Here is a 16,910-nt window from a genome sequence, read left to right on the forward strand (position 1 = left end):
CATTCGCTTCTGCAGCGTCCTTCTTTGCCCGTGCATGGGCTCGATGCGATTCCGCAGCGTGTCGTCCCCAGCGGCGGTGTTGCGCCGATCAGCTTTCCGTAGCACGGATTTGGCGGGCGTTCTTGGCTTCAATTTTACGAATGTCTTGGCACCAGCTGAAGGCTTGCCCCCGTCCCACGGCCGAGATCACATGGTTTCTGCACGGTATTCGGATTTTGCTATTTGTTCGTGTGGGGGTATATTGCAGATTTGTCAATGGTACCGCGTCTGCGACGCGGGCGCCTTGCGGGCAGAGCCCTTAGCCACCCTTTATATCTTGCGCGGTCATAAGAAGTGGCCCCCACCTGGGAATAGGACCGCCGCAAGCGGCGTGGCGTGGGGCGGTTGAGCATCCCTCCGGGGGACCCTCTGCGCCGGGGAGGCGTTGTTGGAGGCTAGGACGCAAGCGTCCGTCGCCTTTTTCAAACTCGGGGCCCAATCAATTGAAAGTCTGCACTAGGGCAAAGTCCTGCGGGCAGCCAGACAGACACTATTCCTAGGTCAATGGAGACGACCATGGCAACATCGCGTCCACGTTCGGAAAGAGCATCCCTCGGAGACACAGAGAGCTGACACGGTGACAGTGCTAAATGACGTTGCGTGTCACTGTATGGGTGGAACATACGCTCGTGTTTTTATGACGTGTATTTTGAATAGAGCATGAATATGGGAGATGCCCACTATTCATGCTCTATTCATTCCATTCACACACGAGCTTGAGTACTATCATACTAATAAATATGTATGTACTACAAATTATTTAGATATACGTGTACGGAGACTGTAGACCCGTGAGAGGGGACCTGAATGCCAGGGACGGCCGACCGGAACGGAGCGGAAAATGGAATTCCGGAACGCGGAACGGAAGTTTAACCTTGGTAGTACACCGGTACACTGTAGCCGTGTGTGTGTTTAAGTTCTTAGGCACAAAACGGCTACGCCTAGGCGACCTGGCTGGCTGTAGCCGTTGTGCCGCCCCCATCAGCGCAGGGCTTCCCACGGCCGTTTCCTAGCGACTGGCCCTAGGTGGTAGGTAGAAAGGTGAAGAACAGCCAGGCTCGGACTGGACACCAACGCGGTATGGCCGGGGCGGCAAATCTTTTTTGGCTAGGTCGAGGGCGCTAGGTTAGTGGCGCCAGACTCGAGCGCCGGCGCGGAGGAACAGCGGGAACCACTGAGGCAGCTGACACAAGGGCAGGCCGCTTGCGTTGACGGGAGGGTGGGTGCCCCTGCGGCATGCTCAACGCCGAGTGGCCATGGCACCGATTCGGCGTGACGGGCGTCTACTCCTCTGTGCTCATGATGACGGGCCTCTCGATCAACGTGCTCGGCCCGGTCGGGCCTGTGCTCATGCGCCACCTCTCCGCCTCGCCGCACAGCATCGGCTCCATCTATTCGGCCGAGGGCCTCGGCAACTTTCTCGGCTCCCTCCTACTCGGCCCGGTGCTCAGCCGGTTGCGGCCGCACGCCGTCCTCGTCGGCGTGAGCGCCCTCGTCTTCCTCTGCCTCGGCGCGGTGCCGTCCTGCTCGGCGCTGCACCAAGTGGCGTCGCTCTACCTGCTCATCGGCCTCGCCTCGGGACTCGGCAACGCCACTGCCAACACATCCCTCACCTGGGCCTGGCATGGCGCCGCGCCGCAGCTCGCCGCCGCCTTCAACCTTGTCAACTCTTGCTTCCCGCTCGGAGGCGCGCCACTGCCGAGACGCTTCCACCGCCGCACCGCCGCCCATCCGCTCGCCAGACGGCGACTAGAGCCTCGCTCCTCTCCCAGCCGCCCTCTCCCCTCCTCTGCTGCCAAGGGCGGAGGGCACATGGGAGGGCACCCTCCCGGCAGAGGCACCCTCCCGGCAGAGGCACCCTCCCGGCAGAGGCACCCTCCCGGCTCACCGCCTCGCCTCCTCCCTCCCGGCTCACCGCCTCTGCCGCCTCACCGCCTCGCCTCCTCCCTGCAGGCAGCGCCGCGCCTCTGGTCGTGCTCGCCTCCGAGCGGCGAGTCGGCAACTCGCTCGCCGCCTTCAGCGCGATCAGCGTCGCCGCACTCCTCCCCGCCGCCGGCTGCGCGCTGCTGCAGCCGCCGACGGCGCCCCCTCCGCCGCCCGAGGAGCGAGCAGAGGAGGAGAAGGAGGGCGCCGCCGACGGCTCGAGCCGCGCCGTCGGTGGGTCGACGGTGCTGGGGATCGACCTGGGCTCGCGCCGCGCGTACGTGCGGTGCACCGTCCACGCGCCGCTGCTGCTGACGACCACTCTCTGCATCGGGGCAGAGATAGCGTACGCGGCTTGGGTGTACGCCTACGCCGCCCACCACGCAGAGATGCGATCGGACGAGGCGAGAGGCAGCCGAGATGCAGCCGAGATGCAGCCGAGATGCAGCCGAGGTGCAGCCGAGGTGCAGCCGAGGTGCAGCCGAGGTGCAGCCGAGGTGCAGCCGAGGTGCGATCCGACGAGGTGGTCTCTCGTCGCTGCGCGGGTCGGAGAACGGACCGACTCACCTGCCCCTCCACCGCTCAGGCTGCGTATCTCTCCTCCCTCTATTGGTCCGCTTTCGTCGTCGGCCGGCTCAGCGCCACTCCGCTCGCCGCCTACTTCTCCCCGGGCTCCATCCTCGTCCCCTCCCTCGCCCTCGAGGCGCGACGTCTCCTCGACACCTCCTCGACACCTCCTAGACACCTCCTAGACACCACCAAGACACGTCCCAGACACCTCTAGATATCTCCTACCCCTCCTCCCTCGCCCTCGCCCTTCCTCCCTCGCCCTCGCCCTCCCTCCGACCCGGCTCCGGCCTCCCGCGTGCAGGTCCTCTCGCTGCTCGCTCTCGCCCTCCTCCCTCCCTCGTCCAACGTCATGCGCGCAGGCACGGTCGGCGCCGGCGTCGGCGTCTCGATGCTCTTCTCCAACATCCTCTCGCTGCTCGCCCGGTACCTCCTCACTCTGCCCGCGAGGACTCACCCGAACCCCAACCCCAACCCCCAACCCCCTCACCCCGTGGCCCCAGGTATGGCCTCCTCACCACCGCCATGACGGGCGCGCTCGGCGCCTTCGCCGCCATCGGACACATGACCGTCCCGTCGCTCGCCGGCGCTGCCATCGACAGGCACGGCTACGCCGCCCTCATGCCGCTGCTCTGCGCGCTCAACGGGGTCGGCCTCGCGCTCCTCACCGCCGTGGCGCGCCGCCGCACAGCTACGCTGCCCGCGCCGCCGCACAGCCTCCACTTGCATGCCTCCGCCTGCAGGTCCTCCACTTGCGAGCCAACTTCCACGCCGACGAGGGGAGCGGAGGTGCCGTGCCGCAGGGAGGGCGGCGGCTCGGTGGCCGCAGCAAACGGGCGGAGGAGGCGCGCCGAGATGCAGCCGAGATGCAGCGAGATGCAGCCGAGATGCAGCGGGATGCAGCCGAGATGCAGCCGAGCCTTCCGGACCTCGGCTGGCTGAGACGTGGTCACCGGCCAGGCCCTGCTCGCCCGCAGGCGCGGAGAATCGCTTCGGAGTGGTCGCCGTCGCCTCGCGGGAACAGCGCGCTCGACGGCGGCTCCTCCTCGGGTGAGGATTGGGCCGAGGCGGGCCAGGGCGAGCGACAGCGGCTGCTCGGAGGCGCCTCGCGGCGCGGGAGTGCGCCCACAACGGGCACCGTCGTGGTATGACTACCGACGCCGCTCGAATGCGATGCGTCTCACGGCTCTGAACAATCGCCGTGTCAAAGAAGATTGATGTGACGCCAGGAACCACGGATGATGGTGTGTACGTGTTGGAGAGAATGGGTCTGTGTGGTGGAGACACAGCGGCTGTATCAGTGTGAGCGCGGGGGTAAGTAACGAATCTCGATTGAGGAATTGTCGACAACACGAGCTCGTGTTGGGGCTCGCTTGATGGTACGTAGTGAGTTCTACACAGAATATCAGATACGCTTAAACACACGTACACGAGTAATTACATGGCACATGCACACACTGTCACACGCTGAGAGAGAATGCGTACCTCCACGGCGCGCGACACCCCCGCGCGAAAACGAGAGAGCTGCTCCGTGTCACACGCCCACCTAACTCTCTACTGTACGTCACCTGTACCTGTAGCGCGCAATAAATGAGCAGGGGCAGCTGCAGTAGTAAGTCTTATCAAACAAGCTCGTCGAGCTGGCGGATGACAGCCCGCTCCTTGCGGCGCAGGTTCATCCGGTGGGCGACGAAGACAGCCACGTTGACAGCCAGGAAGGAGATGATACCAACGTGGGCAACGAACGAGCTGTTGTGCGCGTCACCGGCCACAGCGTCCGCTCGCAGGGCGCCCGGGGCGGCAGCACCGTCAATCGCAGCAAACTGATCCTGCGTCGCCTTGCCCGACGCCTGGTACGCCTCGCCCTCCTTCTGGAAGTCGAAGTTGGGATCCGTGAAGAAGCGGAAGGCGGTGTCGGCGCCCTGGGCGGCAAAGTTCACGCCCGTCTCGGCGCCCGTCTGCGCGAACGGCATCCACCCGACCTTCTCAGCGGGCGGCGCAGCAGCCTCCTCCTTGGCGGCCTCCTCGGCGGCCTGGTGCTCGGCGTACTTAGCGGCCACGAACGAGGCAGCGGACGAGGCGGCATCGCCGACGGTGGCGTTCTCGGAGAACTGGATCGAGGCGAACTTGTCCGCAGTGGCGGCGGACGATGCCTGGTACGCCTCGCCCTCCTTCTGGAAGTCAAAGTTGGGATCCGTGAAGAAGCGGAAGGCGGTGTCGGCGCCCTGGGCGGCAAAGTTCACGCCCGTCTCGGCGCCCGTCTGCGCGAACGGCATCCAGCCGACCTTCTCAGCGGGCGGCGCAGCAGCCTCCTCCTTGGCGGCCTCCTCGGCGGCCTGGTGCTCGGCGTACTTAGCGGCCACGAACGAGGCAGCGGACGAGGCGGCATCGCCGACGGTGGCGTTCTCGGAGAACTGGATCGAGGCGAACTTGTCCGCAGTGGCGGCGGACGATGCCTGGTACGCCTCGCCCTCCTTCTGGAAGTCAAAGTTGGGGTCAAAGAAGAAGCGGAAGGCGGTGTCGGCGCCCTGGGCGGCAAAGTTCACGCCCGTCTCGGCGCCCGTCTGCGCGAACGGCATCCACCCGACCTTCTCAGCGGGCGGCGCAGCAGCCTCCTTGGCGGCCTCCTCCGCGGCCTGGTGCTCGGCGTACTTAGCGGCCACGAACGAGGCAGCGGACGAGGCGGCATCGCCGACGGTGGCGTTCTCGGAGAACTGGATCGAGGCGAACTTGTCCGCAGTGGCGGCGGACGATGCCTGGTACGCCTCGCCCTCCTTCTGGAAGTCAAAGTTGGGATCCGTGAAGAAGCGGAAGGCGGTGTTGGCGCCCTGGGCAGCGAAGGAGGCGCCCGTCTCGGCGCCCGTCTGCGCGAACGGCATCCAGCCGACCTTCTCCGCGGGAGCCTTGGCCTCGGTCTCCGGGCAGCCCAGCTTCTTGTACTCGCAGCACCAGGCCGCCTTCTCCTTGCTCCACAGCTCGCGGGTCATGCAGTTGTACGAGATCGCATCGGCCGAGCGAGCTGCCGGCACGTCCTCCTTGGCCTGCATCAGAGAGCCAAAGGCGTTGGCCGTCTGCACTCCCGTCTTCTGGAACTCAGAGCCCTCCTTGTTGAGATCAAAGTTGGGGTCGGAGAAGAAGTGCGAGCCTGTGGCCGCGCCCTGTGCAGCAAAGGCGGCGCCCGACTGCACGCCCGTCTGCATGAACGGAATCCACTGGTGCTCAAAGAAGGCGCCATTGCTGTTGGCCTGCGCTGACTTCTCCTCAGGCGCCTTGGCGGGGGCAGAGTCGGCGGAGCTGACGACCTCCAGGAAAGCAGGCGCGGGCGGCTGCTCGGTGGCGGTCTTGCTCTGCTTCCACTCAGCGTAGGCGGTCTTCGGGTCAGCCATAGCCGCCTTGAGCGAGGCGGTGAAGGCGTTGAGGTTGTGCAGCAGCGTGTCCAGCGAGTGCTCCATCCCGACCTTGCCCTGCTGCACGTACGGCTTAGTCATCTCGCGATTGCGCTCCGAAAGGACATCGATCTGGTGGGAGACCTGCTCGGCCCGCGCGTCGCCGGCAAAGGCCTTGACGAAGGGGAGGGCGGCCTGCTTGTACGCCTCGGTCAGCTGATCCTGCGCGTCATACATCATGGCGAGCGACTCGTTGAGCGAGCCGCCCTCCTCGTAGATGATGGCCGACATCTTGACACCAGTCGTGTCCTCCACAGCACGGCTGAAGGAGCTGCCGGTGTCCTTGTTGTAGACGTCGGGGTTGCTCAGGTCAGAGACCGCCTCATTCACTGTGTGGCTGAGCGGGGCAGCGAGGAGGAAGAGCATTGCTGGGGCGGTCTGGTTCTGTTCCCGTCCTGGCGCGAAACTCCTTGCCCTTGGTGGCGACGTGGCGCGAGGCTGCAGAAGATTTATCAGACACAGATTTTTATTAACCAACAAGAAATCACGACTCTCACAGTGATTTGGGCTCGGCAGCTTGTTAGCCCTCAGCCGAAGCTGGGGCCGGTCCCGTAGCCGAGAGAGCCCGCGCCGTGAGTTCGACGCGGTCGGGAGGCCTTGCGGAGAGGCCAGCGAGGTGGCGATCGCTGTACTTCATGGTCGTCATCAAGTGACCGGCTGACAAGCCAGAGGTCGATACTCTGGACGACCCATAGGATGCCACGAATGCCTGAAGGAGAGGGAGGCGAGGCCAGAGGCAGGCTCAGCTGCTCTCGGGTGATCCCGCTTTGGAGGCTGAAGGACCCGATGGTCCTGTCACATTCGCGTTCCGAGTCGTGGGGGTAGAAGAATTCGAGTAGAAATCGAGTCAGCACTTCTCTCTCTCTCTCTCTCTTTATCAGTGTACGTAGCTCTTACGTACATTCAAGAAAGAAAATTGAGGGTTGCTTGACCGAGGGAGAGGCTCGCGGAAGAGGGTCGCCTGTGAATGGAGCCCACGCGCCGCAAAACAACCAGAAGTTGATCAAGCCGCACGCCGCGACGAAGTCCGGCGCCGTCCCAGCGCATGTTCAGCCAGAGCATGTTCAGCCAGAGATAAAAGAGGAACGTGCCGTTGTCAGCAGCTGCGCTTCGGAGGGGCCACGTCGACAAGTCTGCGTCCGTCCCTGCTCGCACCAAGGAATTCATTCAGTAACGAGCGCGAGCTCGCCCGCCAGCAGACCACCTCGTCCCAGCAGAGCCATGAGCGACCAGCAGCAGCGCCTCGTGAGCCAGCAACGGACGGCAGGTCTGCAGGAGACACTGCAGAAAGCGCAGCCGCCGCCTACACGCGTGCATCCTCAGCTGCGGCAGCGTGCGCTGACGAGCGACGGAGCTTCGCAGGCCGACGCCAAGCCGCGGCAGATACTGTACAGCGGGCTGAGCGACGCGGAGCGGGCGACGCAACGGGGTGCGCAGCGACGCGATGCCGCACACGCACCGCTGCAGCAGCGGAGAGCCCCGCAGCGGCGGGATGACGATGACGACTTTGAACTCACGTCATACGCCAACGGCTGCTGCATCTGCTGGGTCTCAGACCACCACTCGCCGATTGAGTGCCGAATCGCATGCTCTATCATGTGAAGGGCCCGGGTAGGTTTAGGGCTCACGTGCGGCTCGCCTTTTATTCGCTGCTCGTGTTGTGAACGTGAGGCCGGATGAGCCCGAGCAGGGCCGGCGCCATCACACATTTGTCCCTCTGTTTAATTGTGTTATATCAATTCAGAATCGGACGCGGGCGGAGAGAGGGAGAGGGAGAGAGGGAACGAAGAGAGAGAGAGAGAGAGAGAGAGAGAGAGAGAGAGAGAGAGAGAGAGAGAGAGAGAGAGAGAGAGAGAGAGTGAGAGAGAGAGAGACGAGAGAGAGAGAGAGAGACGAGAGAGAGAGAGAGAGAGAGAGAGAGAGAGAGAGAGAGAGAGAGTGAGTGAGACAGAGAGAGAGCGAGACAGAGCGGAGAGACGAGAGAGAGAGAGTCGCAGAAAGAGACAGAGACAGCGACACACACACACACACACACACACACACACACACAGAGAGAGAGAGAGAGAGCGAGCGAGAGAGAGAGAGAGAGAGAGAGAGAGAGAGAGAGAGAGAGAGAGAGAGAGAGAGAGAGCGAGCGAGCGAGCGAGCGAGCGAGCGAGCGAGAGAGAGAGAGAGAGAGAGAGAGTAGCCGAGAGAGAGCCATGGAGAGAGAGCGCCCCCGTAGAGCAACAATCGGCTGTGACTCATATCGCGGCTCCGCGGTTCGGCTGGCCGGTGCCGATAGTCGCCAGTGCTGCAAAAGAGCAATGATCAGTTCCGCGGTTGTGACTGGATCTTGGCATCGGGCCTTCCGTCTCATGTGATCCTCGCGGGCGACGGCGACGGCACAGTGAGTGTGTGTCGTGAGTGAGGCCGTGTAAAGATTACTTTTGCAAAAAGTGTCGAGTCGTCCCCCCGGCGTAATACACAACGACCTGTCCGAACAACTCCCACAATATATACCCCTCGAGATATAGCTCCTCATGATGCTGGGGGCACCGCACCCATGGCGCGTTGCCGGTGTCGGCGCACGGCTACGGCCCTGCATCTGGCCCGTTGCCGGTGTCGGCGCCGTCGCAGAACGAGGCAGAGGAGAGCGATGAGGCAGAGGACGACGGGGCAGGAGAGAGCACGACGAGAGTGGGACGACCGCGAGGTGGCATGAAGGTTGCTGCGAGAATTGGCGAGAGACTGCGAAGAGAGATGGGAAGAGGCAGACAAACAAGGGTGGGCGACGGCTAGCACCAAACTCCCCGCGGGCGGGGTGGTTGCGGGGAAGCGAGGGCTCAGTTGCCGGTCATCTCGTAGCCAGGCGCGGAGGTGGTGATGCGCATCTTCAGCTCTTCGTACTCCTGACAGGATGCGCAAGGGCCGCACCAGTAGTGGATGCAGCAGTCCGAGAAGGAGTCGCCCTGGATGTTGTACTTCTTGCGGAGATCGGTGCGGACGCCGCAGGCGATGAGGCTGCCGAAGTGCACCAAACCCGCCAACGGGCCGAGGACAAAGATGGCGACGCCCTGGATGGTGCCACCCACGGCCGCGTGAAGGCAGCAAAGGCCACCGCCACCGTCGCAAACTTGGACGACCTTGCCGGTCTGGATCATCTTGGCATTGGCGCCGACGACGCTGTGGCAGGGAGTCGACTCAGACGGTTGTGCGAGGAGGGAGTAGAGTCAACTCAGGCGACGATATGGGGCTTGGGAGGGGGCAAGGCACCAGCACGGACAGCAGCATCCAGCGCAGCCTGCGCTCTTGCAGCAACCGCCGCAGAGGTCGACCTTCCAGACGTCAGCTTCGACCGCCGCGACGGTTGAGTCGGCCTCGGTGGGCGTCTCTTCGACGGGCTTCACGGGCTCCACCGGCGCGACAGTCTCGACTACTGGCGTCATATGTTTGGATTGAGCGCTCTCTCGCGGTGCGAGCCGCCAAGATGAAGACACGCTACCTGGTATCTCCTTTTTCCGCGTCCCAGACTTAAAAGAAGGAGGCAAAAAAATCGCTATTCCCACCTGCCCCTACCTCAGCGCGCGCCGTAAGGCTGCATGCGCCTCCGCTCTCTCATCAGCAGGTCAGGGTGATGTACCTGCGGAGCCATCGAGCCGGCGTTGGTCGCGACACCCGGTGTCACTCTGGGAGGGCCGGCGGGGAGGCAGGGTAGGGCTTGGAGGCACGGGCGGGATGGACGCACATCGACGATCAGGACGACGCGCATGGAGGGGACGCCGGCCTCGGGTGGCGAGAACACCTCGTGCTCGAGCGAGTCGTCAAAGATCAGCGCCTCGCCGGGGACCCAGCTCGCGTTCACGCCGCCGACGGTGATGACGTAGCCAGCCTGCGGCAATCCCATAGCGCGTACTGAGAGCAGAAGCTACTCGACGGCGACGACCTCAGCTCGCCTCCGGCGCGTACAGGCACACGTGGACTCGCAGGCGCCCGTTTGTCGGGCCAGCGTGCGGGAAGATGCGCGACCCGCTGTGGAACACTGAGAACTTCACCTGTCAGCAGTGCAACAGTGTGAGGAGAGCCGCCGGGTGTGGTGCGGTGAGGCGCGACTCGCCTGCCCCATCGGCGAGAGCACCGCCGTGTGGGGCTCGAGCACGCGGCACGTGGTCGGCGCCAGCGAGCAGCGCCCCTCCACCGCCTTGCCTCGCTTCCACAAGTCGAACTTGTGCCAGTGGTTCGGCCGCGCGGAGAGATGCTCCTCTGTTTGCACCGTAGCGCCGGCGGCTAGGATTGCGGACGCCTCCACCGCGAGCTCGCGCCAATGCTGCTCCAGCGCCTTGACCGCCGCCTGCTCGTCGGCTGGCAGCTCAGCGCGCCTCCAAAACGCCTGCAGTAGTGCCACGCTCGACTGAGAGCGGCCCTGCAACGCGCAAGCTCCGCGCGCTGCCATGGAGCCTGCGAACGCAGCGGCCGCTCCGTCCCTTCGACGCGGTGCACGGCGCTCTCATGGAGCGAGCGGCGGGCGGCGCCCCGCGCGGCTGCCTGCCCGGTGGGACGGACGGCGGGTCCGGCGCCGGGGCCGTCAAAGGCCAACGCGTTCGCGCTCCACACGCCGTCCTGCGCGGGCAGCTCCCCTCGCAGGTGGAGAGCCTCGGCCTCGGCGCGGCGGCCGGTCCGCTCGTAAGCGACGACGAGGAGGAGGTGTACGCGTGCGAGGGAGGTGAACTTGAGCGCTGAGCCGCCGCTCACGAGCACGAAATCAACGACCCCTAACGACGTGAGTCGTCCGTGACTCGGCTCGCGGTAAGGCGATGACGTTGAGGCCCACCGCTCGCCTTCCCAAGCTGGGTCTCCTCGCAGCGCCGCCTCGAGCGGCGCGAGCAGCGCCACTGCCCTGCCGTAGTCGGCCTCGCCTGTGGGCGTCTTCAGCCCGCCCAGCTCCTCGGCGAGGAGCACGGTCGCTCGCCGCGCGTTCGCGACCAGGCGCGCCGCCGGCCGGGCGGTGGGCGGTGCCGTGTCGATATCGCCGGTGGCTCCCGCCTCTGCCACCGCCACTGCCTTCGCAGCCTCGTCCTCCTCCTCCTCCGCCGCCGTCGCCGCCGCTTCTGTCGCTGACGCCGCCGCCGCAGCCTCCCCGTCCCCCCCTCCCAGGAGCGCGGCAGTAGCCTCGCGCCACGCGGACTCGAGCCAGTGCAGAAAGACCTGCCGCAGCGGGCGGCGCGCGTGCGACTCGGCGGCGGCGCGCAAGTGTGTCGGCAACTCGTCGGCAATCAGTCGCGCCACCTGGGGTGAGGGAGTGGGTGAGGGAGAGCTTGCGCTGCTATTCGGGGCGAGCTCCGCCGCGAACCATGGTCAGCTCGGCATCGGTGCCCGGGGCGCAAAAGTGGCGCGTGGTCTCGGTGGCGTCGCTCCAGAATGGCTCCTCCGGCTCGAGCGGCTCGACCCAAGCAAAGAGCGCCATGAATCGGTCATAAGGGTTGTCGGCCAGCATCGCGAAGCGCGCGAACGCCACACGGACCGCGTTCACGGCGATCCGCGCCATCGAAACTGGCCACCGAGCCGCCTCGCTTCTCATTAGTTCGTAATATCCCTCTGTCACCGACTGGCGCGCCAGGCTGCTCGAGCGCGGCTCAGGAGCTTGCAGCAGAGCGGCGTCCGCCTCGAGTGTGCCGGCGAGCTCCCTCAGCAGCCTCGCCAGGGCGCCGTTGCGACGGCGAGTCGATGTCGTCGCGCCTCTGCTCAGCGCGCGCGCCCGCTTCCGTGAGGCAACCGCCGCCGCCTGTAGCCGCTCTGCGTCTCGCGCCTCGCCAACCTCCGCCGGGCTCGGGCGGTACGGGTGGGCGGCCTCCAGCAGCGCTGTGAGCAGCGATCCCTCGGGGTCGGGCGCGGACGACGGCTCGCGCCACACCACCGTGCAGCCATGGGCCGGCGATGGCGAGAGGCTAGGCGACGTCGGCGGCATTGAGGCCTCGCACTCCAGCTCGCTACACACGGTCGCGGAGCAGGCAGAGAGCACCAGTACGAGGCGGGCGAGAGGCGCTGGCTGCATGTGAATGCGCAGTCGAATACATGCGCTGCAAGCACTGCACGACAGCGCACGGCAGCAAATCGTGCGGGACGCACGACGGGACCGAGTTTCTTTTTTTCGCGCTGGAAGGCAAATTGTAAGTACATTACTCTGGGACGCTGGATAAATGAACACTCCAATACGCGTACGCGCCGGCGCGGCAACCAGCAACTCAAACCGTGTACCGCAATACTATCAACACCGAGGCAGCCTCAACTTGGCCGTGCTGCGCCGCCCCTTACGCCGCCGCCGCCGCGCCGCCAAAGGTCTGGTGCACAATCTCGCGCGTGCCATGCATCTTGCCCATCCCCTCCTGCGTCGCGTGGCCGTGCGAGCCCAGGTTGATCTGCGAGATGCCGTCCGTGCCGAGCCCGTCGATGCCCTTGATGTTGGTCGTCCGGTCGATGTTCTTCGACGTGTCGAAGGTGCCGGCCTGCGAGGCGTGCCCGTGCGAGCCCATGCCGACCGCGGTCGTGGTGCCGTCGCCGCCGAGGCCGTCGATGCCCTTCACGTGGTCGACCTTGCTGATGTTCTTCGATGTGTCGAAGGTGCCGGCCTGCGAGGCGTGGCCGTGCGAGCCCATCCCGACCGCCGTCACGCTGGCGTCGGTCCCCAGGCCGCCGATGCCCTTCACGTGGTCGACCTTGCCGATATTCCGGCTGGTGTCGACGGTGCCCGCCTGCGACGCGTGCCCGTGCGAGCCCATGCCCACCGCTGTCACGCTGGCGTCGGTCCCCAGGCCGTCGATGCCGCGGACCTTGTCCATCTTGCCGATGTTGCGGCTGGTGTCGACGGTGCCCGCCTGCGAGGCGTGCCCGTGCGATCCCTTGCCGAGGAAGGTCTGCTCCGCCCGGCCCTTGCGCAGCGTCTCCTCGTCAAAGTGCCGCACCGACCTGTCCGCAAGCTTTGCCCCGAGGGTCGGGCCGCCGTAGCCAGGCACCTTGCCGCTGACGCGGCCGAGCGAGTGGATATTTGTGACGACGGCCATCATGTCCTGGTTCTCGTAGAGCGAGACGGTCTGGAAGAGGTCGTGCTTCGGGACGCCCAGCGCGCTGCACGCCTCGAGGTACTTTGCGATGTTCTCCATCTGCTGGAACGCCATCTTCATCGTCGACGGCTTCTTGCAGACGCCGGGCTTGAGCGCGTTGACGAGGGCGCAGAGGACGACGCCCGACTTGAGCGCCTCCTGGAGCGTGCCCTCGAGCGCCTCGCCCGTCACCGCCTCGATCCACTCCCGCGCCTCGCGCTCCATCTTCGGGTCAAACTTGGCCGCCGCCTTGTCGGCGAGCTCTTTGTCCATGCCGTAGAGCGGAATGCCGTCGTCGCGCTTCGCGGCGCCGTCGTAGCCGGCGTGCACCGCGTTGCTGACCGGCTTGGTGGGCACGCGCGTCGACATGAAGTGGTGGTCCGTCATTGTTGGATGTGGAGACGAGGTTCGGCTGTGGAGGACGTGCGAGTTTGTGCTTCCTTCCTTGTTGACGTGGACGATCGGAGCCGACATCCTGGCCGATGCTCTCCCTATCATGTTAATAAGAAAAGGAGGCGCGCGTCCCTTGTCGCAGCTAGTCACACACACACACACACACCGCCGCACCGCGCGCACGCCCACCGCCCCGCCTAGGTGGGAAAGAGATGAGGAGATGGAACAGCCCGAGCAAGAAGCTAACAAACGCGCGTGGGAGGTTAAGACTTAAGTAGATGCGCGCGCATCTACTTAAGTCCTAGATGCGTCACGCTGCCCGGCTTCCCGGGACAGCCCCGCCCTTGTGAGGCAGGAAAGTGACGGCTACCCCGTACGCCCTGCTGTCTATGACCCCCTCGCTGACCGCCCATCCCTCCCTCCCCTTCTCCAAACCTCGACGAGCCGATGTTCAGTCGTCCCGCTTAGAAGCGCCAGGCCTGCCCCGGCTGAGGTCGGGGAGCAAATCGCGCCGGATCGCCTCGGCGAGCGCGTGGCCCGTGGGCTCCTCTGCGTTGGGCATCGTGAAAGAGTAGTGCGCATCTGCTCCCATCCCGAGCTGCCGCTTCAGAACGAAGGCCTACGGGCGCGATCCGGTTGAGTCACTCACTCGGGAGCGGGCCGTTGAGGGAGTCAACAGTTGGCCAGCCAGCGCCTGGCTCGGGAATGGAGGCAGCGTGAGCGCGAGGAAGATGGGTGGGCACCGGCCAGGCAAATCATGGTGCGACTCCACGTTGTAGTCGCCCGACGCCAGCAAAGCGTCAACCATCGACGTCTTCGCCTCGAAATAAAGAAATTCGCGACCTCGCCGGCATGACGGTCGCGCCTAGCGAGTCCTCACGCGACACGCTGGTCGCCGCCTCCAGCGCGGGCACTGTCGCTCTGCTGGCGCTCATCGCTGCCGCCTCGCGAGCACTGCCTCCGTCGCAGCAGCTGCTGCTCGGGGCCAGCGTCGCGCTGTCTGCCGTCGCCGCGTTTGCATGCTCGCGGCTGATCGAGTCGCAGCAGACGCGCGAAATGTTCCTCAGCGCGGGAATACGCGGGATCGACCTCAACAAGGCGACGACGCAGCGCGACAAGGCGGGCAACCTCGTCCGGCCAATCAGCGGCGTGCCCATCCCGGAGGCGCAGGGCATGGTCACTGCGGCCGTCTACGTGCTGGCGCTCGCCGTCTTCATCCCATTTGCGTGCGCGGGCTTCCAGGCGGCCGAGGGCAGCGGCGCGCCGTTCCCCCACGAGCGGCTCTCCGAGTTTCTCGCCGCGCTCCTCTCCATCATGCTCGCCGCCTTCCTCGGCTTTGCCGACGACGTGCTCGACCTGCGGTGGCGACACAAGATCCCGCTCCCGCTGTTTGCCAACCTGCCGCTGCTGCTGGTGTACGGCGCCTCGGGCGGGCTGACGGGGGTGGCGGTGCCGCTGCAGCTCCAGCCGCTGCTCGGCCCCTACCTCGAGCTCTCCCTCCTCTTTTACGTCTTCCTCCTCGCCCTCGCCCTCCTCGCCACCCACGCCATCAACATCCTCGCCGGAGTCAACGGGCTCGAGGTGGGTCAGTCGGTCGTCCTCGCCGCGGCGGTCGCCACCCTCAATGCTGTCCAGCTGCTGCGCACCGCCGCCGACGCCGACGCCGCGGAGTACCAGCGCCACCAGGTCCCCACCTCTCCACATCTCTCCACACGCCTCTCCGCACCGCTACTCCTTTCGGCTCTGCGGCTGCTCGCCTCTGCTCTGGACGCATCTCCACTCGCACCGGCCTCTCGCCTCCCCGCCTCCAGGTGGCGAGCCTCCTCCTCGTGCTGCCCTTCCTCGGCGTCTCCCTCGCCCTCATGCGACTCAACTGGTTCCCCTCCCGCGTCTTTGTCGGCGACACGTACGCCTACTTCGCCGGCGGCTTCCTCGCTGCCGTCGCCATCGTCGGCCACTTCTCAAAGACGATGGTGCTGCTGCTCGCGCCCCAGTTCCTCAACTATGCCTACTCGGCGCCGCAGCTGCTGCGCTGGATCCCGATCCCGCGCCACCGCATGCCCGCCTTCGACGCGCGCACCGGGCTGGTCTCGAACAGCTATGCCACTCTCGTCGAGGCGGAGCTGAGCCGGCCCGGCCGCGCCACGCTGTGGCTGCTCCGCACCTTCCGCCTCGCCAAGGTCCTCCCGCCCGACGAGAGCGGCGTGACACGCGTCTCCAACCTCACCCTCATCAACCTCAGCCTCTACTGGATGGGGCCGTGCCGCGAGGACGTGCTGTGCACCCGGATGCTCGCCTTCCAAGCGCTCTGCGCGGCGGCCACCTTTGCAGTCCGATTCGGCCTCGCGGGCCTCTTCTACTCGGTGGTGCGATGACCTGTGTGTGTTCCACCCCACTTGTCACCGCGGGATAGCAGAGAGCGTCTCATTAACAGGAATCTCTACAACTCGCGAGAGAAAAAAAACTGTTCAACTTCTCAGTTACTGTTCAGACTTCAGTTCCTTTCATCCCATATCCCAACTGATTTCAGATTTGCAAGCGCGAACTTATTTCTCATAGGCCCCATCCCGCGAGACATCGGAGTTTTACAAACAAAAAGCAAAACGACACCGTATGAGAAGTTCAAGGGTGGCGACGTCGCGTCCAAGGATCATCGGCCGTGGCGCGTGCATGGGTTGGCGGTTGCTGTTGTGGCGTGGTGTGAAAGTGATGATCGGCATGCGGGGGGGAGATCTCACAAGAACCGCGGATGATCTCTTTCAGACGCACACACCGGACATAGTCGGGCGGTCGTATCTGGTCGCCCTATATCTAGACCACTCCGGCTCTGCAGAGCCGAAGTGCGCTGCCCCCACACCGTGCTGTCAGGCGCAAGCCGGATGTGAGGCGGCACCGCGCATCACGCAGCCTGTTGCTGCGCGACCCAGCCGGCGATGGCCTGCTTGATGGTCGCCTTCCACGGCCCCATGTCAGCGCCAAAGTGCGAGGTGAGTTTGTCCTTGATCTGTAGCGCGGGAGGGGGGGCCAGAGGTCGGTGGGCTGGCTTGGGGTGTGCGGCGAGGACTGCGGCCCCCCACCTGGTTGCGACTCATCTCCAAGGCCCTGGCGCCCGCCTTCTTCAGCACGGCGCGCACCGCCTTGCCGACCAGGCCCTCGTCGAGCTTGCGCCGGTGCTTGCTCTCGACGGTCGAGGTGAGCGGCGACGCCTTGCTGCCCCCCTCCGTACGAGCCTCCTTGCCGGCCGGCACCTCGACCTTCATCTCCTCGGGCCGGGGCCGCTTCTCGGACTTGCGCGGCGGCTGCGTCTGCCCCGACAGAGGTGCCAGAGGAACCGCCGCCGGAGGAGCGGCTTTTGGGGAGGGCGGCAGCGAGGGCGGCAGCGAGGGCGGCAGCGAGGGCGGCAGCGAGGGCGGCAGCGAGGGCGGCTGCGCAACCCCAGCCGCGGCGCTCTCGGCAAGCCCCGCAG

At 65.4% G+C, this 16,910-nt stretch overlaps 5 protein-coding genes across 5 annotated transcripts; 1 reads left to right on the forward strand and 4 right to left on the reverse strand.

The window, feature by feature from the left end:
• Window positions 1-1,275: 1,275 nt before the first annotated feature.
• EMIHUDRAFT_205390 (hypothetical protein) lies at window positions 1,276-3,680 on the forward strand (the record flags this gene model as incomplete). The annotated part of the gene is made up of 5 exons (XM_005778753.1): window positions 1,276-1,701; window positions 2,549-2,672; window positions 2,892-2,955; window positions 3,033-3,201; window positions 3,507-3,680. The coding sequence occupies 5 exons, from the start codon at window positions 1,276-1,278 to the stop codon at window positions 3,678-3,680; spliced, it is 957 nt and encodes a 318-aa protein (XP_005778810.1).
• A 235-nt stretch (window positions 3,681-3,915) lies between these two features.
• EMIHUDRAFT_435048 (hypothetical protein) lies at window positions 3,916-6,352 on the reverse strand. The gene is made up of 2 exons (XM_005778754.1): window positions 4,683-6,352; window positions 3,916-4,379 (listed from the first exon to the last, which is right to left on the reverse strand). Exons 1-2 carry the CDS (start codon window positions 6,339-6,341, stop codon window positions 4,152-4,154), a joined length of 1,887 nt encoding a protein of 628 aa, XP_005778811.1. The 5' UTR covers window positions 6,342-6,352; the 3' UTR covers window positions 3,916-4,151.
• Window positions 6,353-8,330: 1,978 nt separating this feature from the next.
• EMIHUDRAFT_205393 (hypothetical protein) lies at window positions 8,331-9,403 on the reverse strand (the record flags this gene model as incomplete). Its single annotated transcript, XM_005778755.1, has 3 exons — window positions 8,331-8,340; window positions 8,892-9,140; window positions 9,231-9,403. 3 exons carry the CDS (start codon window positions 9,401-9,403, stop codon window positions 8,331-8,333), a joined length of 432 nt encoding a protein of 143 aa, XP_005778812.1.
• Window positions 9,404-9,488: 85 nt separating this feature from the next.
• Window positions 9,489-12,006, reverse strand: EMIHUDRAFT_205394 (hypothetical protein; the record flags this gene model as incomplete). Its single annotated transcript, XM_005778756.1, has 7 exons — window positions 9,489-9,533; window positions 9,703-9,846; window positions 9,932-10,009; window positions 10,093-10,438; window positions 10,552-10,898; window positions 11,160-11,240; window positions 11,305-12,006. 7 exons carry the CDS (start codon window positions 12,004-12,006, stop codon window positions 9,489-9,491), a joined length of 1,743 nt encoding a protein of 580 aa, XP_005778813.1.
• A 244-nt stretch (window positions 12,007-12,250) lies between these two features.
• Window positions 12,251-13,443, reverse strand: EMIHUDRAFT_353871 (hypothetical protein). Its single transcript, XM_005778757.1, has one exon. It carries the CDS (start codon window positions 13,436-13,438, stop codon window positions 12,263-12,265), a length of 1,176 nt encoding a protein of 391 aa, XP_005778814.1. The 5' UTR covers window positions 13,439-13,443; the 3' UTR covers window positions 12,251-12,262.
• Between the last annotated feature and the right edge of the window lie 3,467 nt (window positions 13,444-16,910).

This window comes from Emiliania huxleyi, assembly GCF_000372725.1.
Source record: "Emiliania huxleyi CCMP1516 unplaced genomic scaffold EMIHUscaffold_24, whole genome shotgun sequence".
In the NCBI taxonomy this organism is placed as follows: domain Eukaryota; phylum Haptophyta; order Isochrysidales; family Noelaerhabdaceae; genus Emiliania; species Emiliania huxleyi.

Bases quoted from the DNA above. Each gene is read 5' to 3' on its own strand.
- EMIHUDRAFT_353871 (XM_005778757.1), bottom strand. From the start codon at position 13,438: ATGACGGACCACCACTTCATGTCGACGCGCGTGCCCACCAAGCCGGTC.
- EMIHUDRAFT_435048 (XM_005778754.1), bottom strand. From the start codon at position 6,341: ATGCTCTTCCTCCTCGCTGCCCCGCTCAGCCACACAGTGAATGAGGCG. The intron at 4,380-4,682 runs GCATCGTCCGCC...GAGGCGTACCAG, and splicing joins AGGAGGGCGAGGCGTACCAG to GCGTCGGGCAAGGCGACGCA.